We start from the raw sequence: 27,356 nt of genomic DNA on the forward strand, positions 1-27,356 counted from the left end.
TCTTATTCCCTTGTCATTTACCTTAGTCCTAACCAAATTGCCTTCATTCATATCTCTACTTGAAGTCTGACCTCTTTTTAAACTTTTTAAACAGTTGTCATATGGGGTAATGCTGACTTTCAGAGCTGCAGAACTCTAGCTCTGAGTCTCAGGTATCATATAGATACCCAAAATTCTAGTGAACAAACATTTTATATACAAAGAGTTCAGCATCTCAGAATTTAGAAATAACAGTTACAATTCCAGGTGAGCATGGGTAATACCTTTTTACTAATTTTTAGCATGCCTGCGAGAATTCTTTTTCTCATTTTTCTTGTGAAATTGAAATATAAAATATTTTCCTCTGTTTTGTAGCCAAGATACACCCTGAGTATCAGAAAGTAAAGATTGCCAGAGAGACTTGGTAATGAAGTAAAAGAACAGATAATAGAATTCTCAAATGCAAATAGGAATGGTTTGTCTTCACCTTTCCATTGAAATTAAATATAAAATATTTATTAAATATTTTCTCATGGATCATGTTCTATTTTCTAATGCTGAAGGCATTTGGATTTATAAAATTGCTTGAAATATCTATTTAAAAAAAACTCATTAAAAATCTTATGTGATAAGCAAACCCCTCATTTTCAAAAGCTGATAAATCTGAGACAATATGAGCTTCTGATTTGATTAATTAAAATATATTTTATTACATGTTGCAAGCAGGATTCTGAACCATTCTTGGCAAGTTAGCAAGTAGACCTAGAGAAGAAAATGAAAGTTATGACTTCCACAGTCATCTAGGTCTAAATTCCGATTTATTGGAAAACTTTAGGATAGAGATACAAGTTAAATAACATGAGGAAACAATTGATCAAACCTCGAATGTGGCCTGGGCTTTTTGAAAAGTCATTATCATGAAAAAGAAAAAAAGTGAGGGGACTGTTCTAGATTAAATGAGAATGAAAGGATGCAACATCTAAATGCAGTTCATGAACCTTACTGGTTCCAGGTTTAAGGAAAAAAAAATCTATTAAAGACATTTGGGCACAGTTGAATAAATTTGAATGTGAGCTAATTTGGTGATATTAACATATTGTCAGTTTTCTTAAGTGTGTTAATGGTATTATGGCTAAAAAGAAGAATGCCCTTATTAAGAGATGCATGCTTAAGTATTAGTGGTAAAGTGTCATGATGCATGGAACTTCAAATGGGTCAGAAAAAAGCATACATATATATATAGAGAAAGCAGATATGGCAAATTGTTAATATTTCTTGAATAATCACGTAGGGTATACAGGATTTTCTGTATGTTTGAAATTTTTTTATAATGGGGAAAATTGATCACTTTTTGTTTCATACATGTGTGTATATATATATGCATATACACAAATGTACATGTTCAAATGCTTTAGCATAAAATGTAAGACTTGTAAAGAATAATATTTGAATGAACAGGAGTTAACTTTATTCATTTCTCTTAAGAGAGAAGTAGAAATAAAGCATAACATTTATCTTTACTTATCACATACTTGATTTTTTTGTATTTGGCTGGGCATACTTGAAGTTTTTAAATAAAATATTTATCCTGCTTTCTGGTCTAGCAGATGAGTATATTGACTTATTGAATATATTGACTTAAAAGCATATTAACTTTTAAAACCTATTTTGTTTGTAAATGAACTTTACTCGGAAAGAATTTTTAGGAGAACTTAAAGGACTTAAAATGCATTGTGGTTTAATTTACGTAGTAGAAAACCCCATTTGAGCTATATTTGGTCACAGGCCTACAAGAAATCTTATGGGGAAGTAAAGAATGTTTCACTTGTAAGAAGAATATTTAATATTTTTAAGCCTTCAGAATGTGTCTAGCAGTTTTCTTAGGGCAATAATTTGTTTACATTTGGTTAGAATTTTTTAAAAACTAAAAGTAATTCAAAACTAATAAAAATCCTGAGGAGTTATACCTTTATTCCCTGCCAGTATCATTTCTGTATTAATTTGCTTTGTATCTCGTATTGTGAATGAAAAGAATACTTAATATTTTATCAGATGGCCTCTCTGTCTGTGAACTACTTTGAATATAGAAAAAGTCTTTATTTGTTAAGGAATTCAATTATACAGGAGAAAAATAACCTTTTAGGCTTGACTTGCACATTGCTGACAATCTCAATTTTCATAAACCAGTCCAGTTTTGATAAACGAAAAATGATTTATTAAAGGTTACCTGACATTTTAACCAAGGTGAACTGTTTAATGGTTCTTTGAAATATTAATTCATATTTATTAAATTTATGCAGGACAAACATAAGGAGGCATTTCAGCCTAAAGCTTTCTTGAATTTACTGGGCAGTGATGCTTACCATGAGTAATACTTTCTTTGTGTGTGGGTGTGTTCTCTGTATAATTATGCTGGCATGTTATAGTCATACATTTCTCCTTTTCTTCCTCCTCTCTCTGCTCTTTCCTTGGTATGCAGAATATTTGATTTCTGACAATGGAGGACAACAGCTCTCAATAAGTGACGCCTTCATCAAAGGTAATTTTACCAAGATCTATACATAGGATGATGTTCCTTTGTTCACGAAGTTATACTTAGGACCAAGCACATTGCTTTGCACAGAGTAGAAATGTGAAAGTATATTTGATTATTTTAATGTAATGGTAACACAGTTTTGAAGAATGTAATAGTAACTGAGAATACTGAGAATTAAGGATATAAACTTAGGCTTGTTTTGGGAGAAGGAGGTCTCTGATCTTAAGAGTTTGTTTAAAAAGCTTTTAAACAGAATTTAAAATTTATTCTTTTAAAAACATAAATAATTTAATAACTTGCCTATATCATGAGTGTAATATTAATATTGGTATACATATGCATCAAAGATGTCAAACTTGTCAGAAAGCACGCAGGCTGAGTTCATCTAATTGAGGATGTTCTTTGTCCTTTGGAGTTGGGAAGAGAAGTAGGCAGGAGAGCATAAAGAACTGATAACTCTGATAAATTTCTTGGGGACAAAAGGAGTTGAGAAGAATAAAAGCTATTTCTTACTCTGTTCATACCTACCTTACTGTGGAGTACAGGCATATTTACTTAATGGGTCCAGAATAATCTACAGATAATGGGAAAAAAGTTCCCTTCGCAGTGTCTTTCCTTGGCTCTGAGGAATTCAAATGAAATGTAGGGCAAGCTGATACAAGGAGGTCACTTGCAGTTGATCTCAGTGGTTGGTAGTGCTTCTGAATTCACTTCTGGGCCTCTAGTTCAAGTTTAGAAGTTTGTAGACCTGCAGTTTACATAATTGAAAGCATGTACTTTTTATCTTTCGAGCATCATGGAGATACATACTTTACTAAGTAGTCTGCCAGACTATATGGTTGAAAAATTTTTGTGTGGTTTTCTTTAAGAGTGTAAGATTTGGAGAATTTTCTTAAGCATTTCCGCCCCCTCACAGTCACATTGCAATAGCTATATCATTATACAATCATCTTCAAGAAACTGGAACATAGTTTCTTTTTTTTTTTTTCCTTTTGGAACATAGTTTCTTGACTACTGGAACACAGCTCCACATTTTCAGGCACTTCCTTCCAGCCTCTCCAATATACCTTAACTAAAAAGATGATATCTATATAATGTGTAAGAATAACCTCCAGGATAACCTCTTGTCTCTGTTTGGAATCTCTCAGCCATTGACACTTTATTTTGTCTCACTTCTGTCTTCCCCCTTTTGATCTAGCAGGTTTTCTCAATCCCTTGATGCTGAGTCCCAGCTCATTCTAGGATTTCTGTCCCACCTTGCCAGGAAGATAAGCACCCCTGGGAGTCATGTCCCATGTAGAGGGGGAAGGCAGTGAATTTGCTTGTCATGTTGGCTGAGAGAGAGAGGCCACATCTGAGCAGCAAAAGAGGTTCTCTGGGAGTGACTCTTAGGCCTAATTTTAAGTAGGCTTAGCCTGTCCTTTGTTAGGATAAGTTTCATATGCAGAAACCCCAAGATTGAGGGCTCAGCCTATTGCTTTGGTTGTCCCCACTGCTTATGAGAATATCAGGAATTCTCCACATGGGGAAGTTGAATTATCCCCCTTTCTTCCCATTCCCCCAAGGGAACTTTGCAAATACTTGTTTATTCATTGTTCAAATCACTCTGGGAATTATTGGACCATCACTCTGGACAAACCAACAAACTCTCATGCCCTACTCAAGGTTCCATGTACTTACGGTGTTCAGTTAAACTTATGGTGTCCACATAATGCACTAGTCAAATTATAAATTTTGTACCAAATGAACATTTTTTGCTTTAGTTGTACACATAAGTTAAAGTTTTAAAATATGAATTACCATCTGTTTTCAGCACCCTTCAATATTGACATTCTTTTGTTCTTCCTCATGCAAAAACATTTTTTAATTTGTACATTTAGTCACTATCATTGTACACTGTAGGCATTCCTAGATTATACCATCTCAGTCTTTATTGTCTATCTTTCCTTCTGATTTCATTTGTGCCCAAGCCTTCCTCCTTCTGTCATTCAGCTTCCTTCTGTATACTAACATTATTGTATTGCAATTAGGTAGTATTATGCTATCCATTTCTGAATTTTCACAATCAGTCCTGTTGTACAATCTGTATCCCCTCAGCTCCAATTACCCAATATCTACCTTATTTCTGTCTCCTCATCAGGTCTCTGTTCTTAGCTGAAGTTCTCCAAGTTCATTCACTAATGTTAGTTCCTGTCATTGAGGACATACAGTATTTGTCCTTTTGTTTCTGGCTGATATGAGCATCGTTTTTGCAAAGCATTTAATATTTATTAATTTTTTTGTCTTGATCCATTTTCACCCTTTTTTGTTTAAGGTTTTTAACCCTATGATAAAGTTAGTTGGTTGTTCATCATGTTTAATGTCTCTTTTTAGTTTATTTTTGGGTCTATCTGATTACACTTAAAAAAAAAAGCCTTTGTTCCAATATCGGAAATGAAACACTGTTAAGGATAGGTACTTTTTACACTGTCATCTACCTTTTCAGGCATCAGAGTTGAGCTCTGTTTTTAAAGTTTAGCACCCACACTATCACATGTTGTTTTGCAAGCATTCAGATTTCTGTTGAATGCATTTTTCAGTTTGTGATTTTATAGGGAAAAAATTCACCCCCTCCTTTTTGTAATGTCCCAAAATAAGTTAAAAGGACAATGAAAGGATCTTTTTTTTTTTTGGCATGGGCAGGCCCTGGGAATCAAACCCAGGTCTCTGGCATGGCAGGTGAGAACTCTGCCACTGAGCCTCCATTGCCTGCCCAAGAATCTGTTTTTAATTGCTTTTGAGAAGGTGTATTTATAATTAGCAGTTTAAGAGAGTCCAAGTTACTTATGCAAATTTGCTTTTCACAGTTCTATTTCTGATTTTGCCTCTTGCCAATTGTTTATGTTCTAACTCAGACTTATTCTCTTATTTATGTATTTACAGATGTCATTGTTTTATCATTTCAACAAATTGAGTTGGCCAACTTAAAAAAGTTTAAAGAAACTAGTAATTTCTGAAAATATAGTGGTATAAAGCATGACAATGAAGTAATAATTTCTTATTTTATACTTTACTTAGAATCCTTATTTAATCGTCGGGTAGAGGAAAAGTCCAAAGAGTTGCCTTTCACGCCTTTAGGCTGGCATCACAACAACCTGGAACTCCTAAGGGAGGAAAATGGAGAGAAACAAGCCATGGAGAGGTTGCTGTAAGGCTGTGAACTTTTCATTTTAATTCTCTATTTATATATTCTTCAGTGACTTGATAGGCATATAGATAGTTCCTCTTCCTAATAAAGCCCAATATACTAAGATTGCTTAGGAAATAAAGCCTATTCTGATGAAATTTCTTATAAAATAAGAGCCTCAAATTGTGTTTGGCCATCCTTATTGTAATTTATCTGCTAAAATTTCATATTACTTATTAAAGGGACATCCTGATTGAGTATATTCATATATTTTATTTTTATATGCAAAATCATTAATGTCCAAATACAGTGAAAGAATAAAATTAACATAGAAGACCTTATGTGTGAGCATAAGTCATATGCTTAATTTTTTTTTTTTACATGGGCAGGCACTGGGAATCGAACCCGGGTCCATGAGGCAAGCACTCTTACCTGCACCATGGCCCGCCCCATATGCTTAATTTTTAACTGACTGCTTGTGGGATCTTCAGAATTGTCTCTGGTGGTGTTAATTATGTAAACTTTCTTTGTAATGTTTTCTAGTTCAGCTAATCATAACCACATGATGGCACTGCTCCAGCAGTTGCTCCACAGTGAGTCATTGTCACCATCCTGGAGGGACATCATTGTGCCACTAGTCTGCCAGGTTGTTCAGGCAGTCCGGCCTGATGTCAAGAACCGAGATGATGACATGGATATCCGTCAGTTTGTCCACATCAAAAAAGTGAGCCCTCTTTATGCTTTCCTAATGCCAGGAGCTGAGGAGGCAAGCCTAATAGTAATTTAATTTGTTTCTTCATGGCAATCTAAAAAGAGTCGTTACCATTGGAGGTGGTAGATAAGGAGCAGGAGCTTTACTGTCTGCTGTATTTGTTGACAGTACACTTAGGGGTCATGGAAACCACTCGTAGGAAGTGAAGGTGAACAGAAAATATGAATTGGGTGTAGGATGAGTTGAGAACCTTAATATAGTTTCTTCTTTTCTTGCTTCCTCTTCTTGACACATCAGCTGTTGGAAAGCCTGTGCCCACAGATTACTGTCACTGTTCTGAGGAAAAGCAGTGGATAATGTCTTTATTTAGATAACAGAGGAGTCCTGTATGTATTTTTGGCCTATGATGTTTAAACAATACTGGTCAATACTGGTTTTAATTGCCATATTGCAACCAATTTATTCAGACAAATGGGTATTATAGAATACTAGAGTGCTGCATTAGAGTAGGGGGTAGGAAAATAAACAATCATGCTGAGATGTCATTAATCATTAGTTGAATGGAAGAAGGAAATCCTTGAAGATTTTGTCCTAATATCTGCTCATATAATAGTTGAAAAATGAAAGAAACAATAGCATATGTTCTTCTACTTGTCTAAAATCTTAAGGGTATATCATTGAATTTTCGTTGTTTTCTTATTTCTTCCATTAGATCCCAGGGGGAAAAAAGTTTGATTCTGTGGTTGTCAATGGCTTTGTTTGTACCAAGAACATTGCACATAAAAAGGTAATGCAGTTCAGCTCAATAGTGAAACTCAGCAAAACACAATTGAACAGCTACCATGTGCCAAGTCCTTGGGATACCAAAGAATATAAGATATGATCCCTGCCATCAAGAAGACCATGGTCTAGTAGGAAAGTAAAGCCTGTAATCCTACAGAGGATTTGTGCCATAACAGAAATGATATATTTTATTCGAAAGCACTCTCCCTCCCCACCCCCATTACTAGCTCTGAAATCGGATGTGGCATAATAGATGGTTCCTTGGCATTGTATCCTTGTAAAGCAGAAGAGGTTCATTTGTTAGGATTAAGATTGGTTGTGACTGACAGGAAAACTACAATAACAGACATAACTGAGATAGGAATTTTTCTTTCACATAGACAGAGGCAGTGCAGGACTGATTTGGCCCTTCTTGATATCTGAGATCCAAACTCCCTATTCTCTTATTGATCCTTCTTGTATGGCCTTGGTCTCAAGCTCCAAAATAATGATGTCCTCACTGCAGGCAGCAGAATAGAAGAGATGAGAAAAAAGCAGCAAAGGGGCCCATGTCTAGGTGCTTAATGCAGGATCCTAGAAGCTGTCATACCTCCTGCCTACATCCTTGGCCAGACTTCAATCATATGGCCACACCTAAATTCTAGGGAGCTGGGTAAATATTATGGGTGGCTTTGTGCCCATCTACAAATTTGGAACATGCTAATTGTGGAAGAAAAGGAGTGGACATTGAGGGACCACTAGCAGTGTTTATCACAGGAGTGAAATCTTTAACTTGTTTTGGAGGCTCAGAGAAAGTCTCTCAAAGTGGATGATAAATGAGAATAAGTTAAGCAGAAGAGGAAGGGAGGGTAGGGCTTCCAGATGAACAGAACAATCGGATATTGGTATCATTCCTCCCTTTATAGAGTCTCCTTAACAGACTGGAATCCTTCCAGAAGCCTTGCATTTTGAAAATCTATTCCTCTTTTTTAGGGCTAAGCTACAGAACTATCACTGGTATTGTGTTTTCCATCTCCTCTATCTCTGCTCTCAACCCCTGAGGTCTGTTTCTAATACTAGGACATAGGAGTGGGATGAAATAACGTGTATTAGAGAAACTCTGAGATCATAAAGTGCAAGGTGGGAAATGGCAAACAGTGAATTTGGAGGAAGCAGACCCAGATCTTGAATCCCTGTAAGGGTCTTGAACTTTAGCTTGAAAGTCATGGATTCTTAGTGTACTTCAGGACCACCTGTGGACCTTGTCAAAAGGGTAGCTTCCTAAGCCCAACCCTAAAAATTCTCATTCAGTAGGGTTAGGGGAGTAGGAATATGTGTAAGGGGTTTGGGAGGGATGAGACTACATTTGAAATAGGCATTCCAGGTATTTCTAATGCAGTTTGTTGGTCCTCAGATGACACTCAGAAATCTATTGCAGTATTTTCAACCTTGCTTTGCTTCAAAATTATCAAGGAAATTTGCTAAAAATAGAGATACCTTGTCTCTACCTCCGGTGATAGGAGGAGAGTCAAGGGATTTTTCTAGCTTAAGTGACTAGATGGTTGAACTACAGTCCTGTTTTCACTTTTCTCTAAGTGGAGACCAAACTTAATTTTTAGTAAGGCACTGCCTCTTGAAAATTATTAGTGACCTTAGATAAATAAAAGTATATATGAATTTGATATTATTTCATAGCAGTGATTCAAAGTCAGTATTTCTGCATAGTCTTACTAGAACAACATATTACCCTTTCAAGTAGTAATTTAAACTAAATTTAATGATCTGTGTTGAATTAAGAGGTAAATATATTGTACTCTTCTCTGCAATTGAAGAAAATTTTAGATGGGTGTAGTAGAAACTTATTCATGAATGACTGTCATGCCCTACTGACCATATTTGGAGATAGTCTTTAATTTGTAGTTGCTAAAACAGCCCTGAAAGGTGGCTAATGAGTCACCCTTTTCTGAACTGGTTGCCAGTTCTGTAAGTTCAGTCACTAAAATTTCTTGACATGAAACATCTCATATATTCTTGATTCAAGCTTCATGATATTATGCCGGTTGCATTAATTCCATGGTTAGGGTGTATTGTTTGAATCTGCTTCTTGAGCTGCTTTAAGGTTTTCTTTTTTAGCCTCGTTACCCAATTCTTGCCAACGACTGCTTGGAAATTTATTCTATTAGAAATCTGTTCAGGAAACATTTTAGTTCTTCTCTCCCTCTACTATCCCTCTTGAATTTTAGAGAAGCTAAAATACGTTTTCAAATCTGCTTTTCTCTCAGTTTGTCAGATAGCCTGTCTTCACATCACCCCATACCCAGAACATGGGATCATTTCTTGCAACTTTGGAAATTTTTGGAAGTAAAGAATATGACATAGATTAAACTAGCAGTTGGTGGGGGGAGGGGAGCCAATTTTTGGAATAATTTTGCATTTGCTCTGAACTATTTATTTACTTTGAAAAAATATGAGAATACAATACAAGAATTAAATAATAGTATTTTAGTACTAATGTAGTGAGATAGTCTTTTTAAATTAAAAGGCATTATGACCAATATTATTTTAAAATTATGATTAAAGGTAAAGTGCAAACATTTAAAAGCTTTAACAAACTGTTCATTTTTTGTAGATGAATTCTTGTATTAAAAACCCCAAAATTCTTCTGTTGAAGTGTTCTATTGAGTATCTCTACAGAGAAGAAACAAAGTTTACTTGCATTGATCCTATTGTGCTTCAGGTAAGAATTTATTATGGAAACATGTATAATCTGGAGTAATGTTTGCGGTGATGCTTGCAACTTCTTCATTATATGGCTCATTCCTTCTGATTAAATTTGATAGGCAAAGAAAAACTTGACTGCCTTGTTTAATTTTTAAAATTTATTGTAAAAGTCTTTGCTGTGCGTAACACTTTAGAAGCTTATGAAAACCTCTGTCCATCCTTAGTTTTAAAGTTTCAGTTTAAATGAAGGGAGCACATGATTGTAAATATATGGAAGAAGTAATGAAGATCTAAATTCTTGTTTTACTTATGGTTAGATTGGGAAATTCATTGATTTACTTGAAAGTTTTTCTAACTTATCAAGTCTGGTTTATTATACAGTCTGTTCTACAATAACACATGTTTCTGGAACATCGATTACCTTATGTACAGTTGGGAGATAGGGGAATAATGTCAGATAGTTTCTCTGTGTATTTTTCCTAAGCATAGGGGTCCCAGAATAGCTGCAATAGGATTATAAACTTCACCAGGAAAACTGCCTCAGCTCAGATATTGCACAGGCAGGAGCCCTTTCAGCTTTAAGAAATCAGAAGTCAGCGCCTACACCCAGGGTGCTCTCTCCAGAAAAGGTGCACCCTAACCCTTGATGGCTCTTGGTAGTTCCATTGCCTAGAGCTCCATTTCCAGTTAGTAAGTCCCAGTTGCTTTTATGTGTTTTTATTTTCCCTGAGGCAGCCTCCAACCATGCTGCCTGGACTGCTCAAGCTCTCTCAAGATTATTGTTTTTCTTAGTCTCTGATGTAAAATTTCGTAGGTTTTTTGTCCCAGCCCCTTTTCTCCCATAAATGCTTTTAATTTTAGTTTGTGGTGATTTGAAATGGAAGCTTTTCAGGAATGTATATATCATTTATATCTGAAATGTTTGTGCTTGGTTTGAGAAAAGTATTACTTGGAAACTCATGTATAATAAGCTCCTTTTTCCCATAGTGGTAAGAGTGATCACTCATAGTACTGTGAGTTAGTAGGTGCCAACAGGCAAAACTAAGTTGTGAAAGGCACAATGTTTTTTGAAACTGTGCTCTATTACTTAATGAACGACCCAGGCAGTTTCCTCTTTGGCAATCAGTTATGTTTTAGTTTAATGAGAAGGATTTGGACTAGATTTATGCCATCCTTGCCACCCTATTTACTGTGATTTTTCAGTAAATAAAAGAATTTTTTTTTATCATTCATGGAATCTAAGATGCTTTGCTGAAGGACTTTAAAAAAATTTTTTTTAAAAATATTTTTATTGTAAAACTTTGACAAACAAACATTCTAACATGGTGTACAATCAGTGGCTCACAATATCATCACATAGTTGTGTTTTCATCACCATGATAATTTTTTGAACATTTCCATCACTCTAGCAAAAGAAATAAAAATGAAAAAAGAAAAATTCATACATACCCTTACTCCTCCCTCTCATTGACCACTAGTATTTCAATCTACTCAATTTATTTTAGCCTTTGTTTCCCCTATTATTTGTTTTTATCCATATTTTTTTTACCCATCTGTCCATTCCGTAGATAAAAGGAGCATCAGACACAAGATTTTCATCAGCACACAGTCACATTGTAAAAGCTATATCATTATACAATCATCATCAAGAAACATGGCTGCTGGAACACAGCTCTATAGTTTCAGGTACTTCTGTCTAGCCATTCCAGTACACTATAAACTAAAAAGGGGATATCTATGTAATGCGTAAGAATAACCTTCAGGATCACCTCTTGACTGTGAAGTCTCATAGTAGCTGACACTGTAGTTTGCCTCATTTCTCTCTTCCCCCTTTTGTTTGAGAAGGACCTTGATGCTGGGTCCTAGCTTATCCCAGGAATTTTGTCCCACATTACCAGGGAAATTTATACCCTTGGGAGTCATGTCCTGCAAAAAGAGGGGAGGACAGTGAGTTCACTTGCCATGTCGACTTAAAGAGAGAGGGGCCACATCTGAGCCACCGAAGAGGTTCTCTGGGGGTGACTCTTAGGCCTAAGTTTAAGTAGGCTTAGCTTATCTTTTGCATGGATAATTTCATAGGGGTGAACCCCAAGACTGAGGGCTCAGCCTATTGATTTGATTGTCCCCACTGCTTGCAAGAATATCAGCAATTCTCCATATGGGAAACTTGAATATTTCCCCTTCTTCCCCATACATACAAGGGAATTTTGTAAATACTTCTTTATTCACTGTCCAAATTGTTCTGAGATTTATCAGGGCATCACACTAACATGGACAAACCAATTAAATCTCAAGCCATATTCAAGATTCCATTTACTTTCGGTGTTCAATTAAACTGACCATACAAGTTAGATTACAAAATACACTAGCCAAAATACAAATTTTGCACCAAATAAACACCTTTCCCTTTAGTCTCACACAGAAGTTGAAGTTTTAAAATATGGATGATATCATCTTTTACTCAATCTTCTGATATACCTTAGTCCTTTCTAGTCAGCTTCATTGATATCTTTATTTGAAGTCTTATCACTTTTTCAGCTTTTTAAACAGTTCCCATATGGGGTACTGCTGACTTTCATAGCTTCAGAGCTCTAACTCTTGAGTCTCAGGTGTTCCATAAATATCCAATGTTTCTGGGAAAAACCATGTTATATACAAACATCTCAGTATCTGGGAATTTAGAATTAACAATTACACCTCCTGAATATATGTGACTGCTGTAAGAGCTTACAATCTAGGATTGTAATATGTTGCAGTCTGATATCCCATGCCTCAACTTTAGTTCACCAAATTTTTTTTTTTTTTATTAATTAAAAAAATTAACTAACACAACAATAGAAATCAATCCATTCTACATATGCAATCAGTAATTCTTAATATCATCACATAGGTGTATGGTCATCATTTCTCAGTACATATGCATCGATTTAGAGAAAGAAATAGCACTACAACAGAAAAAGAAATAAAGTGATAACACAGAGAGAAAACACAAATAAAAATAAAAAGTACAAAAATATATAAGAGAAAAAAAAAACAAAACAAACAAACAAAAAAACTATAGATCAGATGCAGCTTCATTCAGCGTTCCAAGATAATTACATTACAATTAGGCAGTATTGTGCTGACCATTTTTTTTTTTTTAGACGTCATAGCATTCTACATATGCAATCAGTAATTCTTAACATCATCACATAGATGCATGATCATCGTTTCTTAGTACATTTGCATCGGTTTAGAAGAACTAGCATTATAACAGAAAAAGATATAGAATGTTAATATAGAGAAAAAAAATAAAAGTAATAATAATAAGAACAAAACAAACAAAACAAAACAAAACAAAAACCTATAGCTCGGATGCAGCTTCGTTCAGTATTTTAACATGATTACTTTACAATTAGGTATTATTGTACTGTCCATTTTTGAGTTTTTGTATCTAGTCCTATTGCACCGTCTGTATTCCATCAGCTCCGATTACCCATTATCTTACCCTGTTTCTAACTCCTGCTGAACTCTGTTGCCAATGACATATTCCAAGTTTATTCTCGAGTGTCGATTCACATCATTGGGACCATACAGTATTTGTCTTTTAGCTTTTGGCTAGACTCACTCAGCATAATGTTTTCTAGGTCCATCCATGTTATTACATGCTTCATAAGTTTATCCTGTCTTAACGCTGCATAATATTCCATCGTACGTATATACCACAGTTTGTTTAGCCACTCGTCTGTTGGTGGACATTTTGGCTGTTTCCATCTCTTTGCAATTGTAAATAACGCTGCTATAAACATTGGTGTGCAAATGTCTGTTTGAGTTTTTGCCCTTAATTCCTTTGAGTAGATTCCCAGCAATGGTATTGCTGGATCGTATCACCAAATTTTTTTAAAAAATTTTTATTGAAATATTTTCACACACCATACAGTCCATCCAAAGTATACAATCAGTAGCTCACAATATCATCACATAGTTGTGTATTCATCATCGTGATCAGTTTTAGAAATTTTTATCACTCCAGAAAAAGAAATAAAAAGACAAAGAATCCACATATCCCATACCCTTCCCTCTCCTTGACCACTATTATTGTAATCTACCCAACTTTTTTTTTTACCCAATATCCTACACCCCTATTATTTCTTTATTTTTTTACTCATCTGTCCATACCCTGGATAAAGGGAGCATCGAACACAAGGTTTTAACAATCACATGGTCACACTGTAAAAGCTATATAGTTATGCAGTCGTCTTCAAGAATCAAGCTACTGGAATACGGTTTAACAGCTCCAAGTAATTCCCTCTAACCACCCCGATATACCATAAACTAAAAAGGGATATCTATATAATGCGTAAGAATAACCTCCAGGATAGCCTGTTGACGCTGTTTGAAATCTCTCAGCTGCTGAAACTTTATTTTGACTTATTTCTCTTTCCCTCCTTTTGGTCAAGAAGGCTTTCTCAGTCCCGTGATGCTGGGTCACGACTCATGCCTGGGAGTCATGTCCTACGTAGGTGGGACGTGCAGTGAGTTCACCTGCCAGGTTGGCTTAGAGAGAGGCTGCATCTGAGCAGCAAAACAGGTTCTCTGGAGGTGTTTCTTAGGCATAATTATAAATGGGCCTAGTGTCTTGTTTGCCGGCCCCCAAGAGGACTTTGCAAATACTTTTTTATTCACTGCCCAGATTACTCTGTGATATATTGGCATCACACTAGCATGGACAAACCAATAAGATCTCACTCCCTATTCAAGATTGCATATAATTATGGTATTTGAATAAACTGACCATACAAGTTAAATTAGATAATGTGCTACCAAAAATGTGAACTTTGCACCAAATAAACATCTCTTCCTTTGATCTCACACAGAAGTTGGAGTTTTAAAATATAGACCACATCATCCCTTACCCTGTATTCTTTAACCTTAGTCCTGTCTAGACCAGCTTCATTCATATCTCTTCCTGAAATGTGATCACTTTTTCAACTTTTTTAACAATTGCTGTGTGGGGTAATGCTGACTGTCATACCTTCAGCGCTCTAACTCTGAGTCTCAGGTGTCACACAAATACTGGAAGTTCTAGGGAATGACCAGGCTATATGCAAATAGCTCAGCATCTCAGAATTTAGAAAAAACAGTTACAACTCTGGAATAGATGTGACTGCTATAAGAACTTGCAATCTAGGAACCTTTACAATAGGCCCCAACCTGGTAACCCCTGCTGTTGAATTCAGCCCTCTTGAGTTTATGTATTATAGTTAGTTCATATGAATGAGGCTTGGTAATATTTGTCTTTTTTTTCCTGACATTTCATTCAGCAGCAAATGAAACTTCAAGGTTCATTCACTGGGCTTTTCTTGATCTCACAAAATATGTCTGCAGAAAGCTTGATCCACCACTACACTGATTGTAAGATGTGTCAAGTTTCACTGAATTATATACTTGAAAATGGTTAAAATGGCAAATTTTATTGTATATGTTACCACAGTAAAAATTTTAAAAGCTGAAAAAAATGTGTTAAACTATATGTCTTAGAATTGATTAACTAGGGTATTTAAAATCCATAGATATACATTTATAAGAAAGTTATGCATAAATCTATCCACTTTAATATACTTCCACTTTTCCATAAGCCTATCTACTTTTAATATACTTGCAATCAAGTCAATAGACCAGAGTCTTTTCATGTTAGAGAGAGGTGTGCTCTGTGCAATATGTACTTAATAAATGTGATTTAACTCCTAATTTTTAAAGCTTTTTGTTCATCTATACCTTTAACTTCCTGCTCTGCTGAAAGTATCACTTGGTTTGAGTTTTTCTCCTTTTTTTTTGTTTTTGTCCACCCAGTATGGCATAAGTAATTGAAAGAAAAAGGTAGGTAGCCAGAAAAAGGAGGATGAGAAGAAACAAAGGGAAAGGAGATAATTGCTAATGGCATTGTACTGTCTTCAGAGGCTTACCTAGGTCTGTTGGTCTGCCTCTGCCCCAGTCTGTGTTCATGGAGTACCTCTCCATGACCTGGGCTTTGCTCTCTGAACCTGGACTGGGCCTCCCTTGTACCATGATGCTTCAGGGACAGTCATAATTTTTGGTTGGAATTGGACCAGCCAATGTGTTTGCCCTCCTATGCCATCAACTTGAAAAATTGACTAAATATAGTTGCACTTTATTGGAGCTGCACAAATAAAATTTTTAAATGCTGTTAAATTACAATTTAGTAAGCAGAGTAGAAAATAAGCACTTTTCAGGGGGAAATTCATTTTGTTAATAATGAAGTTGAAAATTTTGTTACAGTTTCTATAAGTAAAACAGCAAAAGGTGAGAAGATACATACTCCATGATAAGGCAGGTTCATTCCAAGGAGGTACATCGATTCCTGATAGCAATGAACACTAAGATCATGTTCAGAAAACACTTTGGGCATATGGAGCAGGACTGACAAACATGCTGACAGTTGCCTCCCAGCTGGATCCCAGAAATTTAATGGAACAGTTAATGAATTATATTGTATTAACTTTAATTGGTGTTCCAGTTTTCATGTACTTTGAAGTTAAGGCTGTGACATGAAGTTATATTAAGCATTGTGTTTTAGATCTTTTAACCTATAGCTCTTCCAGGTAGAATATGATCTGTGGGAAGGTTGGAATCAGTAAGTAACTGAAATAGCATCTGTCAGAGATATTTATTCAAATACTCAAGGAAGAGATATTCTCATTAGTTTCAGAATATAAAAGGGGAATGGATAATTGTATTGAAAATGTTTAGAAATATGAAGACAAAGGATAAAATTAATTGGGTAGAGGAAAATACTAGTGGTCAATGAGAGGGAGTGATAAGGGGTATGGGATGTATGACTTTTTTCTTTTTTCTGTTTATTTCTTTTTCTGGAGTGATGCAAATGTTCTAAAAAATGATCGTGGTGATGAATACACAACTATATGATGATATTGTGAGCTATTGATTATACACCATGTATGAAGTTTATGTGTGTGAAGATTTGTCAATTAAAAATATTAAAAAAAATGGTTTATGAATAGCTTTCATTTGGGAGATTGTGAGATTAGATTTTTTGTGTGTATTTGCTTACTTATTTTAACTTCTGAGCACTAGCTAATTGGATTCTTAGCTTTTATATTATAGGTTATTAAGAACTGAAAATCCTTCAAAGCAAAATTAGTGAGTTGGAGAATGGAATTTCTTCTGAAACTCTTTTCAGCATCATCAGCACAGTTTAAAGTGATGAATGAGATTCCCAATTGTGTTTGAATTAGTTTGCTTATAGAATTATTTGTGGATGAAGCAAATTTAGATTGTACAAACTTAGAACAAGATTGATATTAATAGTCAAACAACTACTATAATTTAATATGTCTAGATCTTAAATTGAACCTGGTATAATATTTCTGGTTTATCTTCCTTAGGAAAGGGAATTCTTAAAGAATTATGTTCAGCGAATAGTTGATGTACGACCCACGTTGGTTCTGGTAGAGAAAACAGTGTCTCGGATTGCCCAGGACATGTTACTGGAACATGGCATTACTTTGGTCATTAATGTAAAATCAGTGAGTGCTACTCTTTTTTGTATTTTTATAACATTTTAAAAAATCACAGCCTTTAGATTTATATGCATTTGTGATAGATATGCAGGTATCTTTATTTACCTATTTCTTTGCTATTCCATATATATATTGGAAGTGGGACAGAGGCGGTGACAGCTCTTTCCTTATTTAAGACTGAAGAAAGTGTGGAAGAAAGTGTGATTGATTAGGTAACAGCCATTATAGGTATCTCCAAGATCAAAGGTATAATGGACATTAGGTAATCAGTGATATTTGTTGATCTGTCATTTTGTTTGGGGGAACCATACAAAGCAGAAATATTCTCTCCCTTGAAAAATTTACCATGCAAAGAAACTAAAAGGATAATCGCGAATAAGAAAACTAATTCTTGGAAGTTTTTCCCCTTTGTCTTATGGATTTCTTGTATTGTCTTGTGCCAGTGTATCATGTTTCAGTGCCTTTTGATAATGCTATTCATTGGAGTATGGCTTGTTTTAGTGGACACACTGATTTAAAAGGTAACTAAGTATAGAGACTTTTATCATATAATTTATTCAGATTAAGAAAATTCATTGTGAGGATGGCTCTTTTGTTTTCCCATTTCTTTTTCTGGATTAAATTTACTAAGAGTTTCATTCTTCTGTAATTTTATAATATATTGTTTTTCTGTGTTGTAGCAAGTTTTAGATCGAATCAGTCGGTTGACCCAAGGTGATTTAGTAATGTCAATGGACCAGCTGCTTACAAAACCACACCTGGGCACATGTCACAAATTTTATATGCAGATATTTCAGCTATCTAATGGTAAGTGAACTTTAGCATAGATTCACCTGAAATTGGGGACTTGAGGAAATGAATTAACTTCAGTTCTATAATGTTCCCTGGGTAGGAAATATCTTTTAACAATGGTTACGTGAGAATAGACAGTTGTGGTCTGAATCGCATTAAGGATATACTCTTGTAGATGTTAAGATCGTGAATTAATTCTGTCCAGATTTCAGTATTGCCACCTAAGCATTTTTAACTTTTTCTTTGTTTATTTGTAGAACAAACCAAAACACTGATGTTTTTTGAAGGCTGTCCACAGCACCTAGGCTGTACCATCAAGCTTAGAGGAGGCTCTCATTATGAGCTAGCTCGAGTTAAAGAGATCCTCATATTTATGATCTGTGTAGCTTATCATTCTCAACTAGAAATCTCCTTCCTCATGGATGAATTTGCTATGCCACCTACATTAACCCCAAACCATTCTCTGATTGAGGGACAGGGAGAGGATGGGGCTGCACAAGAGCAGTTCAGTGGAAGTTACGTCCCACAGGATCCTGATTTCCCTTTTGATAGGCGGCCAGTGATATCAGAAAGCCTGCCCACTGATGATAGCATTTTGCCGGAATCAAGAATTGTATTTGAGAAGGGTGATCAGGAAAACAAAAATGTCCCACAGGAGGTTGCCTCTCTGAAGCATCATGAGTATGCCACAACAGCTTGCCCATCAGGGATCCCCTATGCTCTCTTTCCATCATTACCGGAATCATTGTTACCTCTCCATGTGGATGACCAACAGGATGCAGTAGGCACTGAGCAGCCAGAGACTTTACAGCAAACAGATGAGCTACAGGATTCCAAAAGCCAGATGAGAGCCTTCAGAGACCCTCTACAGGATGACACTGGATTATATGTTACTGAAAAAGTGACATCTTCTGAAGATAAACGAAAGACTTTTTCTTTGGCCTTCAAACAGGAATTGAAAGATGTGATCCTCTGTATTTCTCCAGTAATCACATTCCGGGAACCTTTCCTTTTAACTGAAAAAGGGATGAGGTGCTCTACCCGAGATTATTTTGCAGAGCAGGTTTACTGGTCTCCTCTCCTCAATAAAGAGTTCAAAGAAATGGAGAGCAGGAGGAAAAAACAGCTGCTCAGGGATCTCACTGGACTTCAGGGCCTGAATGGAAATGTTCAGGCCAAGACCATTCAGGTCCTGCCCTTGCATGAGCTTGTGAGCACTAGGATTGCTGAGCATCTGGGTGATAGCCAGAGCTTGGGTAGAATGCTGGCCGATTATCGGGCCAGAGGAGGAAGAATTCAGCAAAAAAATTCAGACCCATTTGCTCATTCAAAGGATGCTTCGGGTACTTCAGGTGGAAAATCAGGAAGTAAAACTGAGGGTGATGAAGAAAAAGGGTTGACTCCAAGTGATGCAGTGTGGTCAACTAAGGTGAGCTAGACCACTTTTGGATCATAATTTAAATTTAGGATGTGTTGAAAAACTGCTGTGTCAGCACGAAAATATCAAATATGAAAAATCACATGCAGATTGATTAAGTATGTTTTCTCTTACGTAATTCTTTTTGGCCTTGAGATGCTATGTATGTTTTGTGTTAATATGTATGAAGCAGGAGTATAAGGTTAAAAACCCCAAGGGTGTTTTGGAGTTTCAAGCTGAGCTCACGGTAAATTAGGAAGCTCTCTGAGGTGTAAAGAGAGGTGTGGAGGCTCTTAAAATTTCTGGTAGGGTGCTTAGGTGTGGTGTGATACATCCTTGATCCTTTCAATAGTAGTGATGGGAGAGTAAGAGAGATGGCTGCTTATAAAGGAAATGGTGTGTTTTTAAATAATGTTAGATTTATTTAGAATGCAAACAGTGTACATTATCATTTAACTATGAGAGTAGCCTTTTTCTTTTCTTTTTAAATGGAAATTGAGGGCAAATTAAAGAAAATTTGTTCATAGGTCACATTATTGATAATGGTAGTAATAAAACTAAAGAGCAATTCTATCTTTAGATGAGGAAATACAAGTTGAGAAATAAAAAGGTGCTCAATTTTACTGGTAGAGAAGTAGTAAATAAAAATGGCATGCCATTTTTTTCATTGATGAAATTGGCAAAAATGAAAATGATAGAATTATGATTAATGAGAATATGGAAAAATACCCATCACAAATTCTGATACATTTATAAAAATTTGTATTTGTGTTAATATATATTTATAAAAGCAATAAGGAAGTTTCTGTTGACTTACATGTAAATGAACCTAACGGTGACTAGGCATTCCTGCTTTTTGTAATCTACTCCTTCAAAAAATAAGTATATTTATATAAAGATGCTTCGTTTTGTAAGGATATATGTATAAAGATGTTTATTGAAGCAATATTTCCAATTATTTGCTGTTAAGAGAATGAGTTGGATCTCATTTAATGATCTGGAAAGAGTCCAGGCCATGTTATATATATTTTTTTCAACTTTTTTATTGTATAATATAACATATATACAAAGCAAAGATATATAAAAAGCAGTAGTTTTCAAAGCACTCTTCAACAAGTGGTTGCAGTACAGATCCCAGATATGAGTTCGTTTTCTGGTGCCTGCCCATGTGAAAAAAAAAAAAAAAACTAGTTGTATATTAATATATGTAGCATCATTCCATTTTTATAAAAGCAGAATCACCTATGTGTATTTACTTTGTGTGTGTGTGTGTGTGTGTGTGTGTGTGTGTGAGAACCAGCAAAAAGAATGAATTTTAAAAAGTTTTTAAGATGTCTTCACACACATATAGTCTGTTCAAAGTACACGCTCAGTAGTTCACAGTATCATCACATAGTTGTATATCCATCACCATGATCATTTTTAGAACATTTGCATCACTCCAAAAAGAAAAAAGAAAAAAACCCATACATCTCATTCATATCCGTACCCCTACCTCTCATTGACCCCTAGTGTTTCATTCTGCCCATTTTTTTTTACTCCTTATCCCCTCCATTAATTAATTATTTTCCTGTCCTTATTTTTTAATTCATCTGTAGAATGGATTGTTTTTAACCATACCGTCAAATTGGTCATTTTGCTAGGTATTATGGGAGTGGCATCATAGAAGGAGAGACTTTATGTATTTCATATACTACTTTATGTATCTCTATACTAATTGAATTTTAGCAGAGAACAGATGTTACTTTTGTCATGATCAAAAACAAGTTTAGGGTGGTGCGACAGTGACTTAGTGGCAGAATTCTTGCCTGCCATGCCGGAGACCTGGGTTCAATTCCCAGGGCCTGCCCATGTAAAAAGAAAAAAAAGAGGTGAAAACATATTTAAAGTCCAAATAAATACCTTAGATTTAAATTTCTGGGTGACTCACATTGATGTTATATCAAGTCATCATCTTCAGACTTTCATATGGATATATTTAGGTAGCTATTTACTTCCAAAATAATTTAATGCAGCTTTATAAAAATAAAGGAGTATTTAAGTTAAAAAAAAAAACAAGACAGAAAACACCAGGCTATTTAGATACGTGTGTATTTTTAAGTTTAGTTTAAACTTTTTGGATTTTCTTACTTCAAAAACCAGCTCCTCTTCCTACATCTCGTTTCTCGAAGATTTAGAGTTTTACTAGAATCCCTAAAATAATATAGGAGGCTTTAAACATTGAGTGGAATATGTTGTAAGCCTGCATTGCGGTTTGAATGTGTTACCTCTTACAGTTGCTCAGGTGTCGTTTCTCTTCAGGTGGACTGTCTGAACCCTGGTAACCACCAGAGATTGTGCGTCCTCTTCAGCAGTTCTTCTGCCCAGTCCAGCAATGCGCCCAGTGCCTGTGTCAGTCCTTGGTAGGATTCTTTCCCCAACACTATTGCACTTAAGAACAGAATTCCAGAAACTTATAAAAAAAAAGCAAAGAGCCATTAGGATTGTTTTTAAGCGCTTGGCCCTCTGCTGTTTTGATAGAGTTGATAATGATCGAATGAATTGACAGGAGTTTTAGACTTGTGAATTAAATTTGAAAGTTATGTGTTAATTCATGGGTAGAAGAAAATGAGAGTGCATTAGTAAGAGTGAAAAGAATGTGAAGGACCAAGCAGAAATTTGTAATTATAAAACAAAATTAACACACAAAAGCTAGTTTGTAAGCATTTTGATGATAACATACGATTTTTGACAGGTTTACTTTCAGGCATCATTTTTGTAAAAGCAGTCTGTCTTTTGCCTTATTAATGGGTTTTATTCTAAAACTTGAATTAAGTAGATTGATAGAAATAGAATGACATTTTATAATGTTGTAAATTACTTGTTTTAAGTGATAGTCACAAAAGCCTGTACTTCAAGTAGTTTACTTTTTTTTTTCATGGACAGGCACCGGAAATCAAACCCGGGTCTCTGGCATGGCAGGCGAGAACTTTGCCTGCTGAATCACCATGTCCTGCCCTCAAGTAGTTTACTTTGATTTTTTAAAAGTTTGTTTTAAATCTCTAATTCAATTTATTTAGTTAGTTTTACTTTTTAATTTTAAAAAGAATTGAGGAATATAATTGCTTTTTTTTTATTTGAGCAATGTTTTCATGAAAATATATGAATATATTTTGTGTTTCAGTTTTTGGTATTAGAAATACTGATACCAGGGAGACAGGGATTCTTCCAGAAGTGGTATCTGTAGTTCCTGCAGGCAGTCTTGGGCATGGGGTACCCATAGAAATTTTCTCTGAGAGTTTATGGATTCTTTAGGTCTAGGCTTGAATAAGATTTCAAGTTTCAACTGAGATATAACCAAATTCTCTTACTTATGGACATTTATGGATTAGGTATAAAGTTAGGCTCTTCTGTAAGAATATGAGCTGTTAGTCTCCATGATCAATGAAGGATTTGAGAGTAGGAGAGTATTTCATTTTGGTAAGGCTTAAGGCTTTGTAAAGGAAACTTTTACATCTTCCTATTTAAATTAGTTTTAATTAATATAGTTTACGTATCCTCATTAAGTAGTTTCATAAAAGACTAAAGGACTAGGAATTGGGTAAGAAGTTATAGTTCGGCCAGTCCCTGCCTATTTTAGCAGTTGTAGTAAAACCTGTTCTAGAACAATAAAGAATATTATTACCTGCTTTACTACTATATCATAAGCACATTTCACAGATATAAAGAATATTCCCTGCTTTACTACTGTATCAAAAGCACATTTCACAGATAATCAGAATATGTGGCCTCATGAAATGTCTTTACTGTGTGGTAATTCTTATGATATTTTTATAAAGGAATTTTGTTTTCTTTTAGGATTGTTACAATGGAATTTTATGGAAAGAATGATCTTACATTAGGAATATTTTTAGAGAGATACTGCTTCAGGTAAGAATGTATTTTCCTCTTATGTTCCATTTATGCATTAGGAAGCCCAGAATTTCAACCTGAAACAAACATGAGTTGATGTCAAGTGTTATTTTGTGGTCTTCAGTATCATACCACATGCCAGAGGCCACCATACAAAAAAGTATTCTATTTCATGTTTAGACTGTGATATCTTATCCCATATATTCCTCAGATCTTTGCTCAAACTAATTACCTTGCCATTCCTGAGATTTTTTTAGGATGTCTGTTTTTAATAGTGATTCATATGAGAGACAGGAAAAGCATTGGAATCAGCTAGACAGTTTTAGCCCTGTCACTAGCCATGTATATGAAAGAACAAGTAATTTCATCTTTATCTTCCCCATTTATAGGATATAACAATTCCAGAGATTTCAGGGGTTTTATAGGTAAAATGAGATGGTGTTTTAAAAAGTTTGGCAAGTAGAAATGGAACCTGTCCCCCTGCCTTAGTTCAAGACAGGATGTTCAACTGTAAGCACAGGGTGACAGAAGGTCGTGCCTTGTGCAGATTGTCCATCAGTCATTATTATTCGTGCTTTCTTGACAGTGGTTCTGATTAGCCATTATTCAGTACACATTGCTTCTCTGTTTCATGGTTAATGTAAGAAAGACTTTCTTGTTTGTCTAAGGCCTTCTTATCAGTGTCCTAGCATGTTCTGTGACACCCCCATGGTGCATCATATTCGGCGCTTTGTCCATGGTCAAGGCTGTGTACAGATAATCCTCAAGGAATTGGATTCTCCAGTGCCTGGATATCAACATACAATTCTCACATATTCCTGGTGTAGAATCTGCAAACAGGTAAATGTACCCCATTACTATAATAGTCCATATAGTATCATATATTTCTTTATTCGTATTCTTTTGTTGAGGAGGCTGGTCCATATTATTTTGGTTTTATTGTTTGTTATTCGGCTCTAACTAACTTTATTTTCCCTTCCAGTTCTGTATGTTCAATTTAATGTTTGTTTCTTGAAGACTCCATTTTAGGAATGTATTAGTCATTAAATGAAATATAGGTACTCCTCCAGTAGAAATATCTTGAGATCCTGTCTTGTCAATTCTCAATTAAATGTGTTTATTCACTCAGCAAACGTTTATTGAGCACCTTCTGCCAGGTACTGTGGTAGGCCCTAGGAATGAAAAAAGAAAGAGGTAGGGCTACTGTCCTCTAGGGGAAAAACAAACTTGTGAAGAGGTTATTATACTATACTAGGATGTTTGTATAATAAATTTGAGCCTGTATCAGCATTTCTGTCTGAAGAGATACACCTGAGAACATGTTGAAATTGCTCTCTACTGGTTTTCATTTACTTTCTCGAGAAAGGGACCATGTTTTTTTTTTTCTTCTCTAAATCTGGAGCAAATATTTGGTGCTAGTCTCATTTTTTAATATCTACTTTATCTTAATCTAAATGATTTGGTGTGAATATGTGACAAATGTAACTACATTGTTTATCATAATTGACTTATTTTGGAGTGTTTTAATGTGCTTTTGGAAGACATATATGGGACTTGCAGATAAAATAATAGTGTGACCTATATCAGTATCGGTTTGAGGGACACAAAATCTAAGTTGCTTCCTTCTGTAACAGCAAATGTGTGAACATGAAATAATTGCTAGCAATTATCAGTCTCTTATAGTTCTTACAGGCTTTTATTTCTTTTTATACAGCTGGTAATATTTTGTTGTAGAATATGTGAAACTTCTGTAGATTGACCAACATACACATATGAAATTTAGATTTGTCCTTTGTCTTACATGCTTTGATACCAATCAGTACACCAAAATGTTATGTGGGAAAATATTCATGATACATTGCTAATTAAAAAAAAAAAGTCTGTGAAACTAGTTATAGGAAAGAGTTTTTATTCACAAATACACTGACTATACATATATGTATTCATATATAGAAAGGAACATACTAGCATATTGATGTTGGCAATGGAAATACTAAAAACCCATCCACCTTTGAACTTTTCTTTCTTTTCTCTATTTTTTGCAATCTGAATGTATTAGATTTGTATTAGAAAATACATTACTATTTTTAAAGAGTGAATCTCAGTGTGTGATGAGATGATTTAAACTATTTATGCTACATTTTAGGTAACACCAGTTGTTGCTCTTTCCAATGAATCCTGGTCCATGTCATTTGCAAAATACCTTGAACTTAGGTTTTATGGGCACCAGTACACTCGTAGAGCCAATGCTGAGCCATGTGGTCACTCTATCCATCATGACTATCACCAGTATTTCTCCTATAACCAGATGGTAGCATCTTTCAGGTAAGAAGTCATAGGGACCTTGGATACAATCATGTACTCCCTTGAATGCTTTTGTAACATAGCCTGTTACTAGATTGAATTAATCTGTGGAGGTGTGCTGTTCCCCACCCCCACAAATACTGAGGGCCCTACTCTGTCCTAAGAGCTTTCAATGCATTGTTTAATTTAATCCTTACCATGACTGTAAGGAATAGGGATTATTGTTCTTTCTTATAAAGCTAGTAAGGGATGAAGCCATGATTTGAATCCTGATCTATTGTCACCACAGGCCTCACTCTTAGTCATTGTCTTTGCTTCTGAGTGTCTGTCAGAATTTTTGCCAATATGTTAAGGATGATCAGATTTTCCAAACAGGACTAAAATTGCAAGTTCAAAGAACAGAAATTTACCACTGGTAGTATTAAATGATTTGAGAAAACCTTTAGGTTCTGCCTTCAAAATATATTAAAATAAATTAAGACACTGACTACTTCTCACCACTTCCACCACCACTCTGGACAGAGCCTCTGCTGTCCTTCACCTAGATTATTACGGTATCCTCAACCAGTCTCCCTCTGCCCATATTCCTTACAGAGTGACCCTGTTAAATAAAAACCGTATTGGGGCAGACCACCGTGGCTCAGTGGCAGAGTTCTCGCCTGCTATACTGGAGACCCGGGTTCGTTTCCTAGTTCCTGCCCATGCAAAAAACAAACAAACAAAACCCTATCAGGTCATCCTCAGCTCGGGATCCTCTAGTGGGTATTGCTCAATCTGAGTGAAAGAAAGAGTCCATTAGATTGGATCATAATGTCCTACATACTGTCTACCCGGTAACTCTCTGTTCTCACTTCCTGCTGCTCTCCCTTTGCTCACTGGCCTCTGATATGCCAGGTGGGCTCCCACAGTGGAGCCTTTTGCTTGTTGATCCTTCTCTGAACTCTTCTTTCCCAAGATATCTCTCTATCGTTTCCTTACTTCCGATAGGTTTTTGTTCAGATTTCACCTTCCCTGACACTCCCTCACTCCTACAAGTCCCTGTTTCCCTTTCCTACCTTATTTTTTTCCATAGTTCTTACCATCTGAGATAATATATATTTTAAATATTTATTTGTTTTATTTATTACCTGAGTCTTGTTGTTTCTGAATCACAAGGGTAGAAATTTTGGCCTTTGTTTAGTGCTTTATCCACAACACCTGAAATAGTGTCTGACACACAGTAGTCTCAGGAAATATGTGCTAATTAGAACTTATTTCCTTTTTTAAACAAGAGCTTTTAACAATGAACCTAGGACGTAGGTATGGGTGTAGCATTTACTAGACAACATAAACCCTCAGGTAAAAAGGAAATTAAGACTCATGAAGAAGAATCTTCATGAGCTGGAAAGGTAATATGTACCTGCATCTAAGCTAATTGTAGGAAGGAATGCCTGTAGGAAAAATTGCCTCTCATTCATAGACAAGGTTTATAGCAAAATCATTTTTGTTTTTGTAGCAGATGAGGATACCTCAGGGGATAAATGATGGTACCAGAG

The 27,356-nt window shown here is 35.4% G+C and overlaps 1 protein-coding gene across 16 annotated transcripts in view; it reads left to right on the forward strand.

Annotated features, from left to right (window-relative positions):
• PIKFYVE (phosphoinositide kinase, FYVE-type zinc finger containing) overlaps positions 1-27,356 on the forward strand; it is a 91,088-nt gene that overhangs the window by 32,420 nt on the left and 31,312 nt on the right. For all 16 annotated transcript variants that reach the window (XM_077154905.1, XM_077154902.1, XM_077154901.1 and 13 more), the window contains 12 exons: positions 2,459-2,518; positions 5,573-5,702; positions 6,225-6,405; positions 7,106-7,180; positions 9,785-9,892; positions 17,283-17,423; positions 18,098-18,224; positions 18,467-19,638; positions 21,928-22,028; positions 23,464-23,535; positions 24,186-24,357; positions 25,664-25,842. In XM_077154905.1, the coding sequence (XP_077011020.1) occupies positions 2,459-2,518; positions 5,573-5,702; positions 6,225-6,405; positions 7,106-7,180; positions 9,785-9,892; positions 17,283-17,423; positions 18,098-18,224; positions 18,467-19,638; positions 21,928-22,028; positions 23,464-23,535; positions 24,186-24,357; positions 25,664-25,842 (2,518 nt within the window). The remainder of the gene's footprint in view (positions 1-2,458; positions 2,519-5,572; positions 5,703-6,224; positions 6,406-7,105; positions 7,181-9,784; positions 9,893-17,282; positions 17,424-18,097; positions 18,225-18,466; positions 19,639-21,927; positions 22,029-23,463; positions 23,536-24,185; positions 24,358-25,663; positions 25,843-27,356) is intronic.

This window comes from Tamandua tetradactyla, chromosome 3, assembly GCF_023851605.1.
Source record: "Tamandua tetradactyla isolate mTamTet1 chromosome 3, mTamTet1.pri, whole genome shotgun sequence".
Taxonomy (NCBI): domain Eukaryota; kingdom Metazoa; phylum Chordata; class Mammalia; order Pilosa; family Myrmecophagidae; genus Tamandua; species Tamandua tetradactyla.